This window comes from Plutella xylostella, chromosome 24 (genome assembly GCF_932276165.1).
Source record: "Plutella xylostella chromosome 24, ilPluXylo3.1, whole genome shotgun sequence".
Taxonomy (NCBI): domain Eukaryota; kingdom Metazoa; phylum Arthropoda; class Insecta; order Lepidoptera; family Plutellidae; genus Plutella; species Plutella xylostella.
Genome location: NC_064004.1, coordinates 4,623,227 through 4,645,940, shown reverse-complemented (window position 1 = coordinate 4,645,940; position 22,714 = coordinate 4,623,227). Strand labels below are relative to the sequence as shown.

General features: G+C 48.0%; 1 protein-coding gene across 1 annotated transcript in view; it reads right to left on the bottom strand.

The window, feature by feature from the left end:
• LOC105392361 (pickpocket protein 19-like) overlaps positions 1 to 22,714 on the bottom strand; it is a 35,603-nt gene that overhangs the window by 380 nt on the left and 12,509 nt on the right. The window contains exons 3-10 of the mRNA XM_048629888.1: positions 16,944 to 17,138; positions 16,460 to 16,590; positions 9,322 to 9,415; positions 8,730 to 8,921; positions 3,014 to 3,104; positions 2,407 to 2,542; positions 651 to 754; positions 145 to 293 (exon numbers count right to left, since the gene is read on the bottom strand). Of these exons, the coding sequence (XP_048485845.1) occupies positions 145 to 293; positions 651 to 754; positions 2,407 to 2,542; positions 3,014 to 3,104; positions 8,730 to 8,921; positions 9,322 to 9,415; positions 16,460 to 16,590; positions 16,944 to 17,138 (1,092 nt within the window). The remainder of the gene's footprint in view (positions 1 to 144; positions 294 to 650; positions 755 to 2,406; positions 2,543 to 3,013; positions 3,105 to 8,729; positions 8,922 to 9,321; positions 9,416 to 16,459; positions 16,591 to 16,943; positions 17,139 to 22,714) is intronic.

Below are 22,714 nucleotides of genomic sequence, written 5' to 3'. Positions count from 1 at the left end.
GGCGTTCTCGGTCAGGGGGGTCACTACATAAACTAGATAGTTAAGTACGGGCATTGCAGGTAGGTATTTTACTGTCGCAGAAGATAAGAAAGGAGAGTCTCATAAAAGTCTTGAGAATCATAAAAAAAACATTTGTCTACTTACTTTAACACCATCTTGTGATCCCTCAGCGCCCCTATCATCAGGTTCCTCGAAGCACGACTGATAGATCCTTTTGAAGGCGAAATAGAAGATTTCGACGAAACTGATGAAGCTGGCGCCGAGGAACAGACCGGCCGCGCCGCCGAGACTCACTGGGGATGATACAATATCATCATAATCAATCTCATGATTCTTTCATCACCATCATTTGCAAGACTGGCAAAGCTCCAAATTACTCCTACGGAAAAAGGCAATGCCGAAGTACTTTTAACAGCCCATCAGAAACTATTAACTAATAACGTACATATACCTACTTGATAAATATAATTATTTGGTTCAAATGCTAAATTAATGCGTGGTATAGATCTCATCCAGTGGCGTGCTTTGGGAGAGGCCTACATCCAGCAGTGGATGCTATGGGCTGATGATGAAATTCTAAATCAAAGGTTTGAAAAAATTGCGGTCATTTGGTGTCGGCATTTTGTGAGTGGTCCTTTTTAGTAAGTTACCGATCAAGTCCTGGAAGGTGAACACGATCTCCCGGGTGTAGCGGGTGCGTGGCGCCTGCACCATGTAGCGCACGTCGCCGCGGGTAGAGAACGGGCCTTTGGTCCTGGAAAATACTGTGGAGTTATCACCACCGAACATTTGCAATACAATCCTTATACCCCATCCACACGCTCGGCGAACAATGGCAAACAGCAAACAGCAAACAGCAAACACTGACGTGTGGATGGGTGTTTGTCGTTGTTTGCCTGTTTGTGTTTGTGTTCGCCAGTGTTCGGCATCGGTGTCGGTTTTTCTTGCCAGATCAAAGGATGTTCGGCGAACAGTTTGCTACGTATCCACACGTCTGGCAGCGATCAGTATGCGCGCTGAGCTTGGAGGAGGCGGACGTATTTACTTGCTACATTTTTTCGTTGGCGCGCAAAGCGTAAAAAATGTCTGATGATTGGTCAGCACCTATGATTCTGTAATTTTTGGAGGCTTATCAAAATAAAAATATAAAACAAATTAAAGCCCAAATAAAGCAGTACATTGTACGATTTCTATGTATTTTTAACCGACTTCAAAAAAGGAGGAGGTTCTCAATTCGTCGGGTTTTTTTTATGTGTGTTCACCGATTACTCCGCCGTTTATGAACCGATTTTGAAAATTCTTTTTTTGTTGTATTGGGTTAAACTTCCAGGTGGTCCCATTTTTTTCAGAATTTTATCTCACCCCTAAGGGTGGGTAAAGGGGTAAAAACAGGGCATGAATTTCCATTTTGGACACATATTAACCGATTTTAATGAAATTAAGAACGTAAATATAGTTCTTATAACAAAAAAATATGATGGTGACCTTGAGCTGATCTGATGATGGAAACGGAAGGCAGTCAAGGGAACTCCTCAACGGTATATAGCAACTACCTCGTGTTTAGGCTTGAATGATTCGTATTGATTAGTAGGACGTTTTGGTATCATTTGCATCTTACTTTTGATTAAAAATTATTGCATATAAACTAAAAACTATAAAATAATAATTAAAAAGAAGAAGTCGGTTTTTAATTTTTTTTATTATCCCACCATCGTCTTTGCTTTCTTCTTATTTTCCTTTTTTCTTTCTCTTGCTATAAATAGTATAGAAATAGTATATATAAATATATATAAATAGTATAGATATATAAATAAATAGTATATATAAATAGTATAGAAATATGTCAACCCGAAAGTAATAGCTCTTCGTCCGCCGTGTTTGCCGGTTCGGAATGTTATGAGCGTTCGCCGAGCATGTGGATGGCTGTTTGTGTTCGGTGATTGTGGTTGGTGTTTGTGACTTTGTTTGCTGTTTGCCGTGTTTGTGACAAACAGCAAGCGTATGGATGGGGCTTTAAGCATCAGCGTTGCCGCTTGATTGTCAAATCTGATGTTACTTGTTTGGATGTTTGACAAGCGAGCGATGCTGCTTATGGATTACTGCAGTAGAGCCTCGCTAATCCGGACCCCTGCTTATCCAGTGTATGCGGTAATTTTGAAAGGAAAATGCAACGGGTTCCCTTTCTAAATTGACGAAAGAACGCACAAGAATTGTCAAGCAAGCGGAGATATATCTCTATAGAGCCGCCGCCGTGATTAGCGCAGAGCTCCAGAACTTCTAAGAGTAAATCGCCGCCGATTGAGTGTCAATTCTTGTACAGAAAGTGCATTTACCTCCCTGCTCTTGTGGCTCCCTGAATTTGATACATAGTTCACACATCGCTCTTTCTCCTGTCATATAACCTACCAGTAAGTATCTTCCACCAGCAGCTCGCTATAAGCCGCGCTGACGCACTGCAGCATGCACGGGCACTTGGGGTTCAGCAGCTCACCAGCGTGTTGAGCCAGGCACGCCATGCCAGCGGGGGTGCAGGGGGGACCGTCTGGAAGGAAAGTTATTAAATAATTATTTTAGAAGAAGAGGTACATGAAAGTTTCGGTGGCGTAGACCACATTATTATATCGTCTGGCGCACCCTGAACTCCTGTTAGAGTCCATGTCACTGATGACGGGGAATATAATGAACATGCCGAACCTAGCTCAATATCATCATGTTATCGTCCGCGGTCTTTCATAAGCCTCTCCCTAAGACCGCCATAAAACTCTTTCGATGACATCTATATGGATGGACAGGTCGGTCCTCTCTCACCCAACCATTTGTTTTAAGATCTTCGGCCCTTCGCTACCTTTGATTGCTACCGCTACACGGGTTTGTTATCGACGTAGATATACGTCAGTATATCGCGATTCGCCACAAATATGGCATAGATAGTGAATCCGTGTAGGGGCCCATGTTCATGGTCTGAACTCGCTAACCCGTCTCGATTCTTCGGCAGACATGTCATCTTAGTTACCTTCGTAGAAGTAGTAGTGCGGCTTGCACTGGCAGTGCTTCATGGCCAGCGTGTACCGGCACTTGCGCTGGCACATACTCGCGCTGTAAACCTGCGAACATTAAAATAATACATAATATATATTCGTGTCGGAAGAGCTAGGGTCTTAGACAAAGAATAATATAAGCTGCGACTAAAATACTAAAACAAGTAAATTTGCGACTAAAGTACTATTCTATTCTATTCTCTTCTCATAGGGGGTGAAGTTCCTGTACGTGGCTCTCTCGAGTGGAACCTTTGTACATATCCCCTTGGTTTCAGCTCAGCCAGCCTAGCTCCCGGGTAAACTGGAGTAGCAGGCCTGGGTGTTGTAATAGCTGAGGTAGGCGCTCTGTTGGTCCAAGAATAGATAATCTTGTTTCTGTAGTAGGTGGACAAGCTAACAAAATATGTTCAACCGTCTCATCTACTTCCTTACATGTCCTACATAAGGGACTAGTTGAGTTACCTATGGTATATAAGTGTTTATTCACGCAACAATGTCCTGTTATTAGTCCTACCATTAATGATATATTACTACGGGACAGGTTGAGTAAGTAGCGTGTAAGTTTGTGGTTGTGTGATACAATAAACGCTTTAGTTTGTCTGCAATCTACACGATTTTTCCACTCCTGATTGTGTTCAGATAGTGTTTTATCGGTGAGACATTGCCTTATTGCCTTTGGTGACAGACTAATAAATGGTTCTGGCCCTATTGGTAGGGTATTTGATCCCATTCTTGCTAGTCGGTCAGCCTCGCAATTTCCTATGTTGTCGTTATGACTTTTAATCCACTGTACTGTTACATTATTTGAAATGCTTAGGTTTTCCAGTGTTCTGTGACATTCTAAAATTAATTTAGATTTTGTTACAGTTCTGCCTAAGGCACCTAAAATAGCCATACTGTCTGTGTAGAAGCAGATATTGCTATTTTTTGTGTCTTTTATTTGTGTAGCTCCGTCAAGTAGGCTGGCAGCTTCTGCCTGAAAAACAGTAGCTTTGTTCCCGAAGCTGACAGAGTATTGTAAATTAAGTTCCGGGCAGAAGACACCTCCACCGCTGCCCTTCTTGTTCTTGGCTCCGTCAATGTAGATATTGATGTCGTAATTGTTATCGTCTGATGTGCCACACTGATCTCGCTGGATAGTGTAGCTTCTGTTGAAGATAAACGTCTTTATAGTAGTGTCGCTGCATTCAGTGGACCCGGGAGCCGACGACTTGGCAATGTCAAGTATGCGACTGTGTCCCTGTGCAGTAGTATTCGTTGACCATAGTCCCATGTTACTTAGCCTTATCGCCGCCGCTTTAGCTTCCTGCTTGATGATAATATCGAGTGGTGGAAGTCCTAGAATTATTTCTAGGGCGGCTGTTGGGGTTGACTTCATACTTCCGGTGATTGAAACGCATGCAAGCCTTTGAAACTGTCGTAGTTTGTTTTTCACAGTAATGAGTTCGATCTTTGCCACCAAACCACTGCTCCATATGTTATTATAGGTCTGACCACCGCTGTGTACAACCATTTACACAGCTTTGGCTTGAGTCCCCATTTGGATCCAACAAGTTTCCTAGTTTGGTATAGGGATATTGTTGCTTTACTTAGGGTTTTCTCCACATGTTTAGACCAGCTTAGGCGGTGGTCTAGCCATATGCCGAGATACTTTACCTCATTTGTTAACTTTAAGGTTGTATTAAAAAGTTTAGGTAGCTTTAAATTACCTATCTTAGTCTTTTTGGTAAATAGAACCATTTCCGTTTTGGTTGGGTTCACTGACAATTCATGTTTGTGACACCATTCCTCTATGATGTTCAGTGCAAGTTGCATCCTTTCACATAAGGTATTTACAAACAGACCGCCAATGAGAATTGTAACGTCATCGGCGTAGGCTATTGTTGTAAAACCTTTATTATTTAGATCGCAAAGTAGATCATTCACAACTAAAACCCACAGCAATGGAGATAACACTCCACCCTGCGGACATCCCTTTGCTACTTTGCATCTTATTGTATTTGTTGAAGTAAAAGATACTGTTCTTGATTTAAGCATATTTGTTATCCAGGCACTGATGACCGGGTCTACATCATGATTTTTAAGATTATTACTTATGCTATTGAACATAGTTTTATCAAAAGCTCCTTCAATATCGATAAAAACTGCAAGGCAGGATTGTTGTAACAATATTGAATTTTCAATTTTGCTTACCACTGCGTGTAAGGCCGACTCTGTTGACTTACCCGGTTGGTATGCATGTTGGTTAGGATGGACAGGTTTCACGGAAAGTGCACCGTCACGTATATATCTGTCACACAGTCGTTCTAAAGTTTTTAGAAGAAATGATGACAGACTAATGGGTCTATAGGCTTTCGGAGAGGTGTAGTCATCTTTACCCGCTTTAGGCAAAAATACTACTTTCACCTCCCTCCATCCCTTAGGTATATACCCGAGGGCTATACAGGCTCTGAAGATACCTACTATCCGTGGTGAGATAATATCTACCTCCCACTGTAGGAGAGCCGGCACTATACCGTCTGCTCCCGGCGATTTGAAGGGAAGGAAAGAGGTGATAGCCCATCTTACTTTTTCTTCATTTATTACGGCGGCCGCAATAGATTCAGCGTAACTAGAAGAATTAATTATTGGTGACAGCTGATCTTGATCACACGACTCTTCTGCTAGCATTTCACAGCCAGGGAAGTGCGTGAGCAACAGGAGGCTGTTCCTTTCGGTTTCGTTTTTTGTGTAGGTACCATCTGGTTTTTTTAATGAATCTAGCTGATTTTGAGAGTCATTTGACATGCATTTTTTTACCCTCGCAGCTTTAGTTTCACTTTGAATTGACCCGCAAAAATTCCTCCAGGATTCCCTAGTTTTTGCTCTAGTCTCTTTTTTGAATTTATTTCTTGCTAATTGGAACGCTTTCCAATCTTCCACTTTTTTCGTATTTTTGGCGCGATTGAAAAGTTTTCTTACATTTGTTCTCATTTTCTCCAGTGAATTGCACCACCACTTGCGAGGTGACGCACTCACGGTCACTAAAGGACATGATTCTTCGTAGCTTTTAACGATAATGTTAGTAAATTCGTCAACAGCTTCGTCTATCAACTTATAGGTGTTTAAGTTATCATACGGCTGAGTGTCGCTCAGTCCCTTAAGTAAACGATCGTGAAACTCGACTCTGTTTGTTTTCCTCGGATTTCTATATTGCCTAGGTTTGGGTGTTATAGAGGTTAGCTTAAAAGATATCCATCTGTGATCCGCACAGGACACGTCTGGAAGCACCCTCCAGCCTACCACCATGTCCCTCGCCTGACTGTTAGTAATAGTGACATCTGGAATTGTTTGAGCACGAGCCGTGACAAACGTAGGCTCGGACCCTCTATTCAGAACACTTAGATTATTAGATAATAGGAACTCGAGTAAATCCCTACCCCTTTTATTAGTTTCCCTACAGCCCCATAGACTGCTATGCGCATTTGCATCGCAACCTATAATGAGTGGGATATTGTTTATCTTACATTCCGTGACCAGAGAGATAAGCTCGGGCGGGGGCATTGACCCGTCCCCAGGTAGGTATGCCGAGGCGATATACAACACCCGCCTCGCGTGCGACTCGTCCAATGCGAGTCCCACCACGGTTAAGTCCGGAGTGCAAAGATTTGTAATTTTATTAGCAGTGTAACATTTAGGTATAAGTATTAGACTTCTTATTTTACTACAATCTACAGTGGAGAAAGAGTTACAATAAAAAGTATTACCTTGATGAAGTTCGAGCGGCTTACCCCTCCTAAGTAAAGGCTCCGTGACCAGCGCAATGGTGGTCGGGTTTTCTTCTAGTTTACGTCGCAGAGCCGCGGCCCCAGTGTACGAATGTTGAATATTCGCTTGTATCACTTTAATCGACGTCATTTTTGTTTTATTGTTTTTTTTTTTTTTTTTTTTTAATAGATGTAATATTATATATTATAAATATATTTAATATTATATGTGTAAATGTGTACACTGACTAAAGTACTGATGTGCGACCAATATAATATTATGGTGAATCGCGATAAAAATACATAGTGTTAGGTACATAGTTAGTGACATTTAATTATCTACTTGAAGCGTAGCGTAGTACGGAAGCATAGAGTCAAAAAGGCACCAGCTCAGAATGTGCTGTAGACAATTACCACATCGGTGGTTTTCATCTTCCCATAGGTGCTGGAAGAACCACTGATCTGACAGATGTTTGTTACTGTCCAGCGGCTGCCGTCGATAGACTCGTTTAATGCGTGTTCCTCCCATCACAGCGCCGGATTTATAGCGAATCGCGATATAGTGACGTTTATCTTCGTGGATAACCTCTGAAGCGACAGCAGAGCTCCAAAAAGTAATCAACTCAGCATGTGCTGTAGAGAATAAGGCCACTAACCTTCTTATACCCCTCCTCCGCCGGCGCCTCGTCCAGGTAGAGACAGGAGCGGCGGCGCACGTCCAGGCCCCTCACCGCCGCGCCCGCGCCTAACTCCGTCACGCTCAGCCTGCTCTTGCGGCAGGAGGCTCCAGCCGAGAGAGATACCGTACCATAGACACATTAGCCATTAACAATCTGTAAGTAGCGTTTCTTTCCTGTTATAAAAACAGTCAGATTCATACAAGTTACGCCCGATTTGACAAGTGAACGACGCTGCTAATAGATTGTTAATTGCTAAATACACCAGCTCAGCATGTGCTATGCATATAGACAGGTATAGATGCTGCAGCGAGTAACTACGAGGCTCCATTCGAGAGAGCCAGGTGTAGGTACTTACAGACCCATCTCTCTCTCTCTCTCTCTCTCAGCCTTCTGTAGTCCACTGTTGGACATATGCCTCTCCTAACGATCGCCACCCCAGACGGTTACCCGCCATCTGCATCCAGCGGCTTCCCGCTACCTTCCGCAGATCATCAGACCAACGGGTAGGTACTTACAGACCCATAGATATTAGATAATAGAATAGAAGCAACGCGGCACGGGTTTTGTTATCGACATCGTCGATAAACTCGTTTAATACGCATTCCTCCTTAATCCAATCACAGCGCCAGATTTATAGCGAATCGCGATATAGTGACGTTTATCTACGAGGATAACGAACCCCTGAAGCGGCAAAAAGGCGTCAGCTCAGCATGTGCCATAGACAATATTAATCACACCTTTACTTTCCAGCTGGCGGAGTAACCACTAACCTTCTTATACCCCTCCTCCCTTGGCGTCTCGTCCAGGTAGAGACAGCAGCGGCGGCGCACGTCCAGGCCCCTCACCGCCGCGCCCGCGCCCAGCTCCGTCATGCTGGCGTCACGCTCCGGCCGAGAGAGATACCGTACCACAGACACATTAGCAATTAACTATGCTTAAGCAGCATTGCTTTTCTGTTAAGAATCTGTCAGATCCAATAAGCGAGCGACGCTGCCTAAGGATGGTTAATTGCTAAAGGCACCAGCTCAGCATATTATGCAGGCACTTACACTCCCATAGATAATAGAATAGAAGCGACGCGGCGCGGCTTTGTTATCGCCGATGACAAACTCGTTTAATGCGTGTTCCTATAATCACGACGCCGGATTTATAGCGAATCGCAATATAGAGACGTTTAACTAAATGGATAATGAACCCGTGCAGCGGCAGAAGAGCGTGAAAAAGACACCAGCTTAATATGTGCTGCAGACAATAAGGCCACTAACCTTCTTATACCCCTCCTCTGCCGGCGCCTCGTCCAGGTAGAGACAGGAGCGGCGGCGCACGTCCAGGTCCCTCACCGCCGCGCCCGCGCCCAGCTCCGTCACGCTCAGCCTGATCTTCCTCTGCAGCGTCGCGTGGACGCGGACTGGGGGGGTCACGAAGTTGGCCACGTCGTAGGGGGAGTGGGTGGTTATCTGTGGTGTGGTTGGGTTGTGGTGATGGTGGGGTTTTTAAGGATTCATAGGTTTATATTATGTCCTTTACATATTATAAATGTGTTATCAGTGTTAATCCACGGGCAGTAGTCTCCAATCTACTTTTTATCGTATCGCTGACAAACAATCGGTGACAAAGCACTAAACCTGAGCTGAACTGGAGGTTTAAGGTTTGTCAACTCGGTAAAAGTGATTGTCCATAGGTTGTCCAGTAAGATTACTTGATGATACTGATGGCTCACGGTGGATGAGAGGAATAAAAGGTTCTTACAGTATACTGTGGACTAATTGCAATGAGTGGAAATGACTGAGCCCTTAGCAGGAATCGCTCTACAAGTTGTTAATCTCGTAGAAACTAACTAACAAACTGTAAACTCACATAGTAATCGTTGGTGACTTCTAGAACGATGTAGCAGTTGCCGGTGAAGGTGCAGGCTTGAGGGAAGTCCTTCGTCTCGTTCGCATCTATGGGCCTGGAAAGAGTTCATTCGTGAGAGAACTGAAGTATTAGATACAGCGGTATCTCTTAAAATCTGCAGGCTGATCAACCGATAATCGTGTTAGTTCCTGAAGTTGGCTGCGATCATTGAGTAATAATTGTCATGGTGAATCTAGTTACTAAAGTACGTTTACTAACAGTATACATACATAATTATACCTACTAACGTCTGTCTCCCTGAGGGATAGGCAGAGACTATGGATCCACGTGCCACGATCCTGACATACTTCTTTCGCTTCCTCCACATTTGTTGAGGACAGTAAGTGGACTGAGCGGTGAATAAAATACCGTTTCGATTTCACTCTCCTCAACAAGAGGAATTTATTTACACAATCACATACACGGTACACACAAAGGTTAACACACATAGAAACAGATAAAAGGTTCACTAAAGGACGGGTGTCCATATCACAGTTTATTCACTTTTAGTCACTGTTCACTATACTGGTGTCACGGGGAGGGCAGGATGCCGGCTCGACCCGTACCGTGGATTCGTGAGGGGCTGCGGGGAGCGGCGGTGGTTACCGGCTCGACCCGCAGCAGTGGCGTCGGGGCGACGGGCGTCGCGGTAGCAGCGACGGGCGTCGCTGCTGGGCCAGACGGGTGTCTGGGCGGTGGGCTGCGGGGAGCGGCGGTGGTTACCGGCTCGACCCGCAGCAGGCGTCACGGTGGAGGCGACGGGCGTCGCGGTAGCAGCGACGGGCGTCGCTGCTGGGCCAGACGGGTGTCTGGAGTAGGGCGTCGGGGCGACGTCGTGCGTGGCGTCGGGGTGACGTCACGCGTGGCACCGGGACGTCGAGCGTGGCGTCGTCGGGCCAGTTGGCGTCTGGACCAGCGGCTGCTGGCTCCAGCCCGCGCGAAGTCTGCTCCCTGGCTCGGACTTCGGCGGGGTGACTCAGGGAATCGAGGATTCGCCTTCGTCGGGGTTCCTTCCTTGCGGTCGGAGTCACGCAACCATGTGCGTAAAAGGGGAACCGGGGGTTCGACCCTTTTGGGTGCCTTCCTTTCGGTCGGCGGTGGTGAGCTTGCTAGCTTGCGCTGAGCAGAACTCCGAGTCGAAGCGAGGCTAAGACTGACAATACAGGGAAAAAGGGCCTGTATTTATACCTGAGACCAATAGGCCTCCATTGTTCTCGACTCGGGAGAGGCGCGCTCATTGGTCAAGCGCGCCGTGCGTGGGTGCGAGGGAGCGCTGTGCGTGCGAGCAGGATGGATAGCTCGCTGTCCGCAACAGTCTCCCCCCGGCGTATATGAAATGAGCCTTCTTTGGAGGACAGCGAGGAACTATTCGTCCGGATTGGACTCCTTGTCCAGGGTAGATGCTGTCTGCCGCATTCTTGGTGCGGCTGGGGGTGGTGTGGATAGCCCCTCTGGATTGACGACCGGTGTGGGCGTCAATGGGCTCGATGAAGCTTCCGCTTGTGGCTGGTTCCTCCTGAAGCGAGTAACGCAGCCGCGTCGGGGCCACCTCGGTGGCGGTCTCTGCACCATAGCTGGGCTGCTGGTTGCAGTCGGCGGAAGTTCAGGAATGGCTGCGGTTGCAGCGGAGACCCCGCGCTGGCTTAGAGCAGCGGGGTAGCATGACGGGGAGCCGCGCGCACTGATCGTCAGTGGCGCAGGCTTCGTAGACGTCGGCTCTGGAGTTGGCTCGGTCAAGCCAATGGAGACCCCGCGCTGTGTAAATGCAGCGGGGAAGTTGCGGCTCGGCGAAGGGCGGCGCGCAGGAAAGTTGCAGCACGGCAAAGGGCAGTGCGCATGGAGTGCCAGCGCAGCGGTCTTGCTGACAGGCCTCGGTGCTGGCTGGGGGCAGCCAGTGGAAGTCCCACACTGTACGGGGTGCACAGTGGGACGGTGCAGCAGGGTGCGGCGCTCAGCGGTTGCGAGCAGTGTGGTAACTGGCAGGGTGCCAGTTGGAGTCTCACGGCGCACGGGATGTGCGGCTGGACGGGTCTTGCGCGGCTGGGGGCGCTTAGGATGGGACGTTGGTGTCCCAGGTGATGGCTGTCTGTAGCCAGGAGAGTCCCCACGCTGTTTCATAGCGGTGGGGTGGCACGGCGGGGTGCGGTACCAAACGAGCACAATTGGTTTGCTCACAGGTGCTGACGGAGGGTAGTCAGCGGAGTCCCCGCGCTGTGAGGAAGCAGCGGGGTGATGCCACGTGGGGCGGCACGAAGGGTGTAGCGGTGCAGGCTTGCACGCTTTCTTCATGGAAGGCTGTTGATAGCCTGTGGGTCGTCTGGGTCCAGACTCGATGAAGCGGCCACCGGTGGAAGAGGGAGGGCTCCCCCCGTCGACGACTCGTGCAAAGGGTCGTCTTGACGTGGTGACGGCGAGGTTGCTCATGGAGGCAGCAGGGCGGCGCGTTCGGGAGCGCGCAGTGGGCCTCAGTACGGCTGGTGTCAGTGGGGCTGCTTGGATGCAGTCCTTGGAGACCCCGTGCTGTCTGTAAGCTACGGGGTGGCGGCGCGATGGCGATCGGCGCTCTGTGGTCATCAGCGGAGTAGGCTTACTTGCTGATCCTTTGGATGACTGGGAGTAGCCAGCAGGTCCGCTGGATGCGGACTCAGGGTTGTGGTCTCGGCGACCTCGGTGACCTCGGCGGCCTCGGCGGCCGGGGTGGTCTCGATCGGAGCTTGAGGGGAGGCTCCCCCCGTCGACGACTCGTGACACGGCGAGGGATCGTCGTGCGAGTTCTGCGGCGGAATGGTGCGGCAGAGTGGCAGACATAGGCTGGAGGTCTCCCGCCTTTGTCACTGCAGTGGAGAACCCGCGCTGTATGGTAGCAGCGGGTGGATGGTGGATGCACGTCGAAGGATGACGTGCGGTTGTAGTGGAGACCCCGCGCTGGCTCACAGCAGCGGGGAAACGGTTGCACGGTGAGGGGACGCGTGCGGTGAACACCAGCGTAGCAGGCTTGCTTGCTGGTGCAACTGGAATTTCTTGCGTGCGTCCGGTGGAGATCCCGCGCTGTGTAGCAGCGGGACGTTGCGGTCGACGGCGGCGCACTCGGGACGCCTGCGGCGCAGGGTCGGCATTGGAGTACCCGCGCTGTTTCGTAGCAGCGGGCTGGCGCTGCAGGGAGCAGCGCCAAGTGGGCATCAGCGGCGTAGTTGTATCCGCTGATGTAGCTGGAGTTGGCCTGGGGTGACCAGTGGAGTCCCCGCGCTGTTTCATAGCAGCGGGGCGGCGCGGCACGGAGCGACGGTCGTCGTGATTGTCAACGACGAGTGTCGGGCGCCGAGTAGGCTTCAGCAGCGTGGCTGTACCCGGTGATGTAGTTGGAGCTGGCCTGGGGTGGCCAGTGGGACCGCGTGTTGCGTGTCCAGGTTGGTAGCCACGACTCGACGAGGAGGGGCTCCCCCCGTCGTGGATCCACGTCTCGACGAGTGGACGTCTCGGGGCGGTCGTGGCTCGGCTGCTGGATGTAGCAGCGGGATGGTGCCGCGGGGTGCGGCCTTCATAGAACTTCAGTGAAGCGGGCTGCCTCACTGGTGTCGCAGGAGGTGACACTCTTGTGTCAGTGGAGGCCCCGCGCTGTCTGGAAGCAGCGGGGAAAAGGCAGCGTCTTGGGGAATGACGTGCAGCGGAGAGTAGCGGCGCGGTTCGGCTCGCTACTGTTGGTGGGGCCACGTCAGCGGAGGTCCCGCGCTCAGTGTCAGCAGCGGGAAGATGACGCAGCGGAATAACACACAACGGGGGAAGAAGGGCTCCCCCCGTAGGCAACTCACGTGGCTGCGCGGAGTCGTCTCGTGCTGTTGGCTGGACAGCTGGTAGCGGCACAGAGACGGAATCCGCGGGCTGCGGCAGGATTGCGGCAGCGGCGGGGGTGGACGGGGAAGTGGATGACTTCGTCCATTGGAAGGCAGCGTCGGTCTTGACGTGCATCTCATGTGTGTAGACGTCACGGCCAACATTGTGTGTGTCGGCATGGTATCGTGTGTCGGGTACTCGACACACGAGGACAGGAGTAGTAAGCTTAGCGTCGAGGCTTCGGCGCTCAGGATACGGTGCTGTCAGCGGTTGCTGACTCAGCAAGATGATCGTGGAATGGTCATCAGGCTGTAGGACGGTGATGTCCCACTCAGGAACAGCGCCAGTGTCTAGGCGCTCACCACGAGCGTCGAGGTTTCGGCGCTCGGGAAACGGTGGAGTCAGCGGACGCTGACTCAGCGAGACAGTCGTAGGTTGGCCATCCATCGGCGGGACGGGTGTGTCTCGCTCAGGTACATTGTCAGGGTTGACATGCACTTGGCGAGCGTCGGGGATTCGGTGCTCGGGAAACGGTGGAGTGGGCGGGACGGGTGTGTCCCACTCAGGAACAGCGGCGGCGTCGCGGCGCTCATAGTGAGCGTCAGCGTCACACCGTTGTTGGAAAATGGGCAGAGGTTGACTCACCGCATCGGTAGTAGTTGGGCCGTCATTTGGTTGGACGGCCGGGTCTCGTGCCTTGAGCGTGGCGTCAGGACTGACGACCTCAATGTATGTGTCATCATCACAGCCGTTGGAGTTGTGGCACACATACACTGGCACTTTTTCAGTTTCACTACACACACTATCACAGGTGGCGGTGTCGGCCCGGTCGGGCGGGTCTCTATCCAATAGAGACGGAACGGAATGGACAATAACACACTCATTGTCTGGCACTATGTCAACACTCGCAACACATTCATTGAACGACACTTTTATCACTGTAGCGGCGTTTATGGCTGAGTGTGAAGGGTACTCGTTCCAGGTAGTCAATGTGTGACTCACATGGTTGGCGGCGGTTTGGTCGTCGGCGGGCGGAACAGGTTTCAGGTAGTCTGGGCCTGCGGCGGTTCTACCGTCGGAGGGTAAAACCGGTTCCAGGTAGCCCGTGACTGTGCCGCGGCACACAGGTGACACATAGTCACTCACATGTTCACTTTCATAATCTTCATTATCACTGATATAGCAGTAAATTTCACTGTCACTACACTGACGAACAGGAGAGGAATGCCGTCGGTCGACGGTATGCACGTAACTGGGAACGTCACTTTGCTTACTTGGGAAGTCTGCTTCGTAGCAGATCTCGTGCTCGGTGTAGCGGGGCTGGGCCTCTAGCTCACTGCAGCGGAGCTGGGCTTCGTTTTCTCTCTGCCAACATGACAGTGTCTCTCGGGGCAGGGTGGTCTGCCCGCCATGGGACATAGGCGCCGGGATGGCGGCATGTGGATGAGCGTCGAGGCTTCGACGTTCGGAGAAAGATGAAGTCGGATGACTCATCGGTACGGCCGTGGCGTGGCCGTATATTGGTTCATCTTCGTAGGTTGACTCGCTTTCATAAGCAAGGCGGCGTTGCATGTGAGCCTCTTCTAGCTCGATCAACTGTTTGTTGATTCGCAACTTAGCTCGCGCAAGCTTGGCGAGCTGCTCTTCAGCCTTCAGCTGAACCTGGCGGATGCGCAGGGAAATCGAGGATCGCTCTGAGTCGGCGATGGAGGTCCCTCGCGGCTCCGTCTCGCGACCGACTACCATAGGGCGGTAGGTCGGCGCGTCAGACGGCCCGGCGAGGGGGAATGTAGCCGCGGGCGCGGCGGGGCGGCGCGTGCCGGATGGCAGTGCCGCGGATGCGGTGGCGCGGCGCGCGCTGGATAGCGGCGCCGCGGGAAACGGGATGGCTGACGGCGTGGAGCACGTCAGCAACATTGCACAACACTGGTATCACTGATCCGTTAGGAAACGGATCCGGCTCGAAGGACCAAACTGTTGAGGACAGTAAGTGGACTGAGCGGTGAATAAAATACCGTTTCGATTTCACTCTCCTCAACAAGAGGAATTTATTTACACAATCACATACACGGTACACACAAAGGTTAACACACATAGAAACAGATAAAAGGTTCACTAAAGGACGGGTGTCCATATCACAGTTTATTCACTTTTAGTCACTGTTCACTATACTGGTGTCACGGGGAGGGCAGGATGCCGGCTCGACCCGTACCGTGGATTCGTGAGGGGCTGCGGGGAGCGGCGGTGGTTACCGGCTCGACCCGCAGCAGTGGCGTCGGGGCGACGGGCGTCGCGGTAGCAGCGACGGGCGTCGCTGCTGGGCCAGACGGGTGTCTGGGCGGTGGGCTGCGGGGAGCGGCGGTGGTTACCGGCTCGACCCGCAGCAGGCGTCACGGTGGAGGCGACGGGCGTCGCGGTAGCAGCGACGGGCGTCGCTGCTGGGCCAGACGGGTGTCTGGAGTAGGGCGTCGGGGCGACGTCGTGCGTGGCGTCGGGGTGACGTCACGCGTGGCACCGGGACGTCGAGCGTGGCGTCGTCGGGCCAGTTGGCGTCTGGACCAGCGGCTGCTGGCTCCAGCCCGCGCGAAGTCTGCTCCCTGGCTCGGACTTCGGCGGGGTGACTCAGGGAATCGAGGATTCGCCTTCGTCGGGGTTCCTTCCTTGCGGTCGGAGTCACGCAACCATGTGCGTAAAAGGGGAACCGGGGGTTCGACCCTTTTGGGTGCCTTCCTTTCGGTCGGCGGTGGTGAGCTTGCTAGCTTGCGCTGAGCAGAACTCCGAGTCGAAGCGAGGCTAAGACTGACAATACAGGGAAAAAGGGCCTGTATTTATACCTGAGACCAATAGGCCTCCATTGTTCTCGACTCGGGAGAGGCGCGCTCATTGGTCAAGCGCGCCGTGCGTGGGTGCGAGGGAGCGCTGTGCGTGCGAGCAGGATGGATAGCTCGCTGTCCGCAACAACATTCATAAGTCTCTTCATACGAGTACACGCATGTCGGTTTCGGAAACTACTTATTTGGCTCTTCTGGTCGACAAACTTTCGGCTAGGATCTCACCTACCGACAAAACCATTCATCTCCGCGCAATAAATTCCCTTCACCAGTCTGCAGGCTGTTTTTAACAACATGCGGATTTTATCACGCTCACGGGATTGCACGCCATTTTCCCGCGTCTCGCTAGCATATTCCACGGGTCACAATGAATACTTGTATGATATAGACGCGTGCGTGATCAAATCCGCATGCTGTTAAAAACAGCCTATAAGTACCTGAGAGCTATATCAGCGATGGCGACAGAGTTGGTGACGTAGCAGGCGCCGGCCTCCGTCATGACGGGCGTCCAGCGCGACACGAAGCTGATGTTCCACCAGCTGGTCTTCACGTCCAGAGCAGGCATCACCTGGGAGAGGGAGTAGAGAGGGTGGACTGTTGACGATGATTAATGTAAGCATGCCGCAAGGTGGACGCAACGGACGTATCGCATTCAGTATTCTGTGTATAGAAATTCACACAAGTGTGCGTCCACTTCATCGGCATTGCCAAAGCCGTCGTGAAGTGTAGGTCCCAAACGGCTAAACTAATTGGGGATGAAATTTAGCTCAGAACACTCGGCGTAACATTATCGAAAAATATTCGTTATTCCATATTCGAAAAAACCTCAACGAAAATCGGTTCATCCGTTTGGGAGTCACGTTAAATTTGAAACACCCCTATTTTTCCCCGGTAGTAAAAAATACTTAGAAAAGACCTCACATCAACCACCAACTTGAACAGATCAACGTCCAAGCTCTTATCCTGGGCGTACTGCTGGTACACCGCCGCCCCGGTCAGGTTGGTGTTGGCGACGTCCCGGACGAATTGCTGGTAGTAGGCGTACTTCTCGTCTGACGGTCCCAGGTTCCATAGCGACTGGATCACGGATTGCACCTTGGCTGGGTCTGTTTTGTTCTGGATGCGGAACAGACAAAAGGTTATAGCCTCCTGACACCTGGCGTGCTATGAGTAGGACATTGAAAAAAATAATAATATATAGTTTAAAAATACCTATATTAAAAGTTTTATGGAGTATCCCTGTTACTCCTTTTAAGTTTTATAAAGTACTCGTACCTAAACCTATCCCTTAAACAATTTGTTCTATGACAAAGTGACAAAACAGTTCAGTAGTATTTTTTTTAATTTTTTTTTAAATTTAATAACAGTGGGTCCCTCTCGGGGTCAGGAGGATAGAAGAAAAAATCACAGTCATGTAAGTTTTTATCTGTAAATAACCGTTTTGCGAAGACAGCTATAGGTTTCAAAAAACAGGTAAAAGATCTTTCCTCCATCTTGCAATAGTACCTACCTATATTATATAAATCTATATAACTTTGATTACATTATGTATGTATGTATTTAAGTATTTATTATTAAACATGAATGTTTACTACACTTTGTACACCTTCCTCATTTATTCTTTAAGTCTCTCCTCCACCCAAAGGTTGCCTGGAAGAGATCGCTTTTAGCGATAAGGCCGCCTATTGCGTTATATTGTAATTGTTATTTGTGTAAATTATTTTTAAGTCAATAAAGTAGTATTCTATTCTATTCTATTCTAAGTTTTTCTGAAGAGAAAGGCAGCTGTGGATGATTTTTGAAAGTGATGGGTTTACGGTTTCCCTTGAGGAAGACCCTGTCCAGTAAAACGGGTTATGGATGGCTCTGATTTATAATCATGATTAGGGTCATTCCTATCGATCCTACCCTATCCTTTGAGCAGATGACAGAGTTACAGGTTCAGCTACTGTACCACCACCGACACATTAGCAATTAAACAATCCATAAGCAGCGTCGCTCACCTCGACAGATTGGAAAAGCTAGTAACGCTGCTTAAGCATTCTTTATTGCTATTGCTCGATGGTGGAACCCCACAGTCCAGCCACGTCCAACAGACTTGACAACTCACCCCGGCACAAGCGGTGATGGCCGGGAAAGCAAAGGTCCAGGACCTGAAGTCCTTCTCCACAGTCACCACGGTGGGGTTGTCGTTGTAGCGCTGCCACTGGCCCAGGGATATGTCCACGGCGCCCCAGATCGCCGCTGCCACTATGGCCATCCACAGGAACCTGTGGGATGATGTTTGGATAACGAGTGGTGATAGCTCTATTGGGAAAGCGCCCGCTTCTCACGCCAGAGAATCGAATCCCGGTGCTGAAATGTACCAATGAGTTCTTTGAATTTATACCGTCGCTCTTATGGTGAAGGAAAACATCGAGAGGAAACCTGCATTTCTTGATTTAGCACATGTAGATAATAAGTGAACCCACCAACCTGCAGTGGAAAAGCATGGTGGGAATTGGTCCAAGCTTAGGAAAGCAGTTTAGACCTTAGGGATATACACAACGGTTCAGGTACTTACACCCCCACAGAGAATAGAGTAGAATAGATAGGAAACTATTGCCAAACTATTTACCTCTCCGCCCAAACCCTGCCAGGCACGGCGATATGCCCGAAGCCGTGCATGCTGGTGTCCCGACAGAACTGCCGCAGACTGTGGACCACCCACTTGCCCCCTCTCTCGCATGATGACGAGGACTTGGTTGCAGGAGTGGAGGGTCTGGATCTCTTCGGAGCTTGGACAGAGATGAGTGTTAGTCGTGTTTAGGATGCGGTGGTCGGGTAAGCACGCTAGAGATGCGGGTTCGAATACCTGATATATTATGTACCAATGAGTTGTTTGAAATTTAAGTAAAATGTATACCATCGCTCTTACGGGGAAGGAAAACATCGTGAGGAAACCTATCTAGATACCTACGTGAACCCACCAACCCGCAGTGGACCAGTGTGGTTGAAAATGGTCCAAGCTTAGAAAGTTTAGTTTAGACCTTGAGGATATGCACAAAGGTTCCATTAGAGAGAGCCAGGTGCAGCAGGTACTAACACCACCATAGAAAATAGAATATAATAGAATTGTCTTCAGTATCGGCTAAAGTTTTAAAGACTTACCTTGACGATATTGATGATCATGTAGGGAAAACTGACTGGGATACATAGCGTCTACTAATATTTCACACCCATTGGTGCACACTGCATAATTCCATCAAATAATTAGCACTACGCCACTCTTAGATTAACAATATACAAACAAGATGGTGGTGTCACATACAAAAACAAAGCAAACACTTCTTAAGTTCAACTTTAGTAAAGTCATAAATTTTAATCTTCAGGATTAAGTACATGAATTAGTTTGATAACCAAATAAGAGTTGAGTGGTAGAAATGGGGTGTTATTAATTTTGTCGAGACGTTTATTTTGCACTAGCTGTTCCCGCGCGCTTCGCTTCGCCTTAAAAAGTTTTCCCGTGGGAATTCCGGGATAAAAAGTAGCCTATGTTCTTTCCCAGGGTCTAGACCGTATGTATACCAAATTTCATTCAAATCCGTTCAGTAGTTTTGGCGTGAAAGAGTAACAGACAGACAGACAGACAGACATACAGACACAGTTACTTTCGCATTTATAATATTAGTTAGGATTGACACTCCATCTAGTTTGTATTAAAATATCGTTAACTTAATGAAACGCCTTCATTATTAAAAAAATATTAATTAAAAAAGGAAGGTGGGTAGATACCTAATGCATTATTTTCCTCTGCATGCCAGTCCATAGGAGATAGGAATTTTATATTTTATTCTGATTTCGTGTCATTCATTAAACTAAATGGACTTTCATAGTAAATTGTGTTGTTGTATAAACTTCTATAATGGACAATAATTAAAAAGTAGGTAGGTACCTACCTATGCTACCATTATATGAGTAACGTGTAGGTAAAAAATCTAATGCAGGGTGTTAAAATGTCTACTTTTGATTATCAAATGGTCATAGTATTTTAGGGTATACGAGGTGGCTATGGGATCCATGGTAAATGAAGAATGCAGGTTTCTTGAGGCCAAACTATTTAATCAGATTCTACACATAGTAACCAATTTACATTTCGTGTGTGAACTAAGTGACGGGCGCGAGACGACTAGCGTCTGCGCATTGTTCGCTACTGGAAGTTACTAGAAAGCTTACATTGCAAAACGTGACTATAACATGTGTCGCTACATCACTTCCCCCGTTTTTCAAAATTTTTGTCAAAAATTTTCAAGTACAATACGTAATACCTATGTTACAAAAGCCTCTCTTACGGAGCTTTAAACTTGAAACATACAATATCAAACAAAACAGAAATCACAAAATTACATTTCAATACTGATAGAAAATTAACAAATCAAACTTATAAATCACACAATAAACCACTCGGTATAACTACGTAGCACTTTGTTCACTCGCGACGCGCTTATCACATTCCGCTGACCGTGCAAGATGAACGCTGCTACCTCGGTTCTGCGAATCCGACTGCGTGTGTGATTAAACCATGTGAATTTCCGATCTAAAAATAGCTTCTTTCTTAGCACTTCTCATCCATCCTGGCGGGAACTTCCTTGAGGACCCTCGAGTGAGCCTCCGCGTGGGTGACCAGTCCACTATGCTCCAGCTCGGCAGCCTCGCAGCGAGGAAAACAATACAAAAACTCGCATACTCCAGAAGCGCAGATTACCGCCCGTTGACCTTCCGTCGTGAACGCGCAATCGTACCTTCTATGTGTTCCGCTCGTCCAGGTGCTGACTTGAGATGCTTCGATACGCTAATTTCTTCTTCGTTGCGTAACCAAAATGTCTGAAGGGGTGATGCACTTCCAGTAGATGATTTTCTTGATGTTTGCGCCTGTTACCCCATGACCCTGCTGGGGGAGCCGTCTCGTCCACGCCGTTCCATGCTGCGCCGCGTCATCGCCGTCCTGACTCCATAATTTCTTCCGAAGGTTGCGTGTCCAGTTTGTCGGAGGTCACCAATGTAGGATTACATGTCGGGTGACTATGGGATCCATGGTAAATGAAGAATGCAGGTTTCTTGAGGCCAAACTATTTAATCAGATTCTACACATAGTAACCAATTTGCATTTCGTGTGTGAACTAAGTGACGGGCGCGAGACGACTGGTGTCTGCGCATTGAACAAGTTACCAAAAGGCTTACAATGCAAAACGTGACTATAACATGTGTCGCTACAGTATGATCATGATACTGAACATAATAAGTAGGCCGGGGACAAAAGTAACAGCGGGTCGAAAGTAACAAAGACTCTGTAGACTTCCCCAATAGCCGAAACGTCGCTCGTGACAGCTGGTTGACAGCTTGCACTGCCCCCCCGCGCATGCTATCATTTTCCGCGCCCGAGCCTTGGTGCAATATTGTGTTAGTGAGCATTTCGTGTTTTTACGCACCAAAAGTAAGTTTTTTGGTGTTTATTCATTTAGTGTTTACGTAGAATTAAGATGCCAAGAATCATATGACTATTTGCTCATTGATTCATTATAAGATTGTCTGTAGCATGTTATAAATTGTTTTCGAATAACACGTGCTGTTTTAAAGTTATGTCGAATGATATTTCAAAAATGGGGATGGGTACAAAAGTAACAGCTCGCGGCAGGACAAAAGTAACATGTTACATTGGTAAGTTTGCTATGTCACATTGTAAATTTTTATTTTTTGTTGTTTTGATTAGATATTTGTGCCATAATATTGTATATTATAGCACAAATAAAACAACTTCTTATCAGTTAGTCAGTTTAAATGATGGATCTCATTTAAAGTTTATCTTAAGAAGTTTTTTTTAGTTTTGTCAATAAGTTATAAGTTTTTTTTAGTTTTGATAGTTTTTTAAGAAGTTTTCTTAACTAAATAATTTGATTGATTTTTTTGGGTGAATTTCCCGCAGCCAAAAATTGCGTGGCATCAATGAAATCGGTACTAAAAAACCAAGTTATAATTTTCTTATATTTTTTTCCGGTTAAGTGAAATAGTTATCTATGTGTAGCACTAAATATTTTATTAATAGGATTAAAGGATATTTTTAAAAAAAATATTAAACCTCCAAATCTTTCATTGCCGTGTCTGTCCCCACGTCACCACGTTTTGTATTATTCTTCATTGATGAAAAAATATTGAGTATTGATAGTTAAACTTAGTTTCATTTGATACATTAATAGTTAAAGTATTGTCACGTAATACATTTATTGGAATATATAAAGAATATAACGAACGGTAAGTGAAAATTCATGTGTCCCAGAACTTCTGTTCATCGCCGTGTCCTAAACATGATCAAGGATATTGTTTTATCTATGAACTTGGGTGCCCCCTTCAGTGCGCTAATCGTTTCTTACAATTGTCGCCTAACTGCTCGACGTGGAAGGAGGTACATCGGTGCCCGCGTTTTTGCGCTATAGTGAAAATCAGTAAAAATTTCGGGGACTGGACATTTTTTCTTTCATTGCCGTGGATAGATATAACTTCTATAAAATTAAGTTTGTCTTCTAGAGTAAGCATTCAAAAGAAAGCTTTTTGAAAATATTTAACTTATAAAGTGTTTATTTCTTCGAATAGTTAATACTTTTTTAATTATTTATATTTAATGGCTTGGTTTTCATCGCCATGCTTTCATTTCCGTG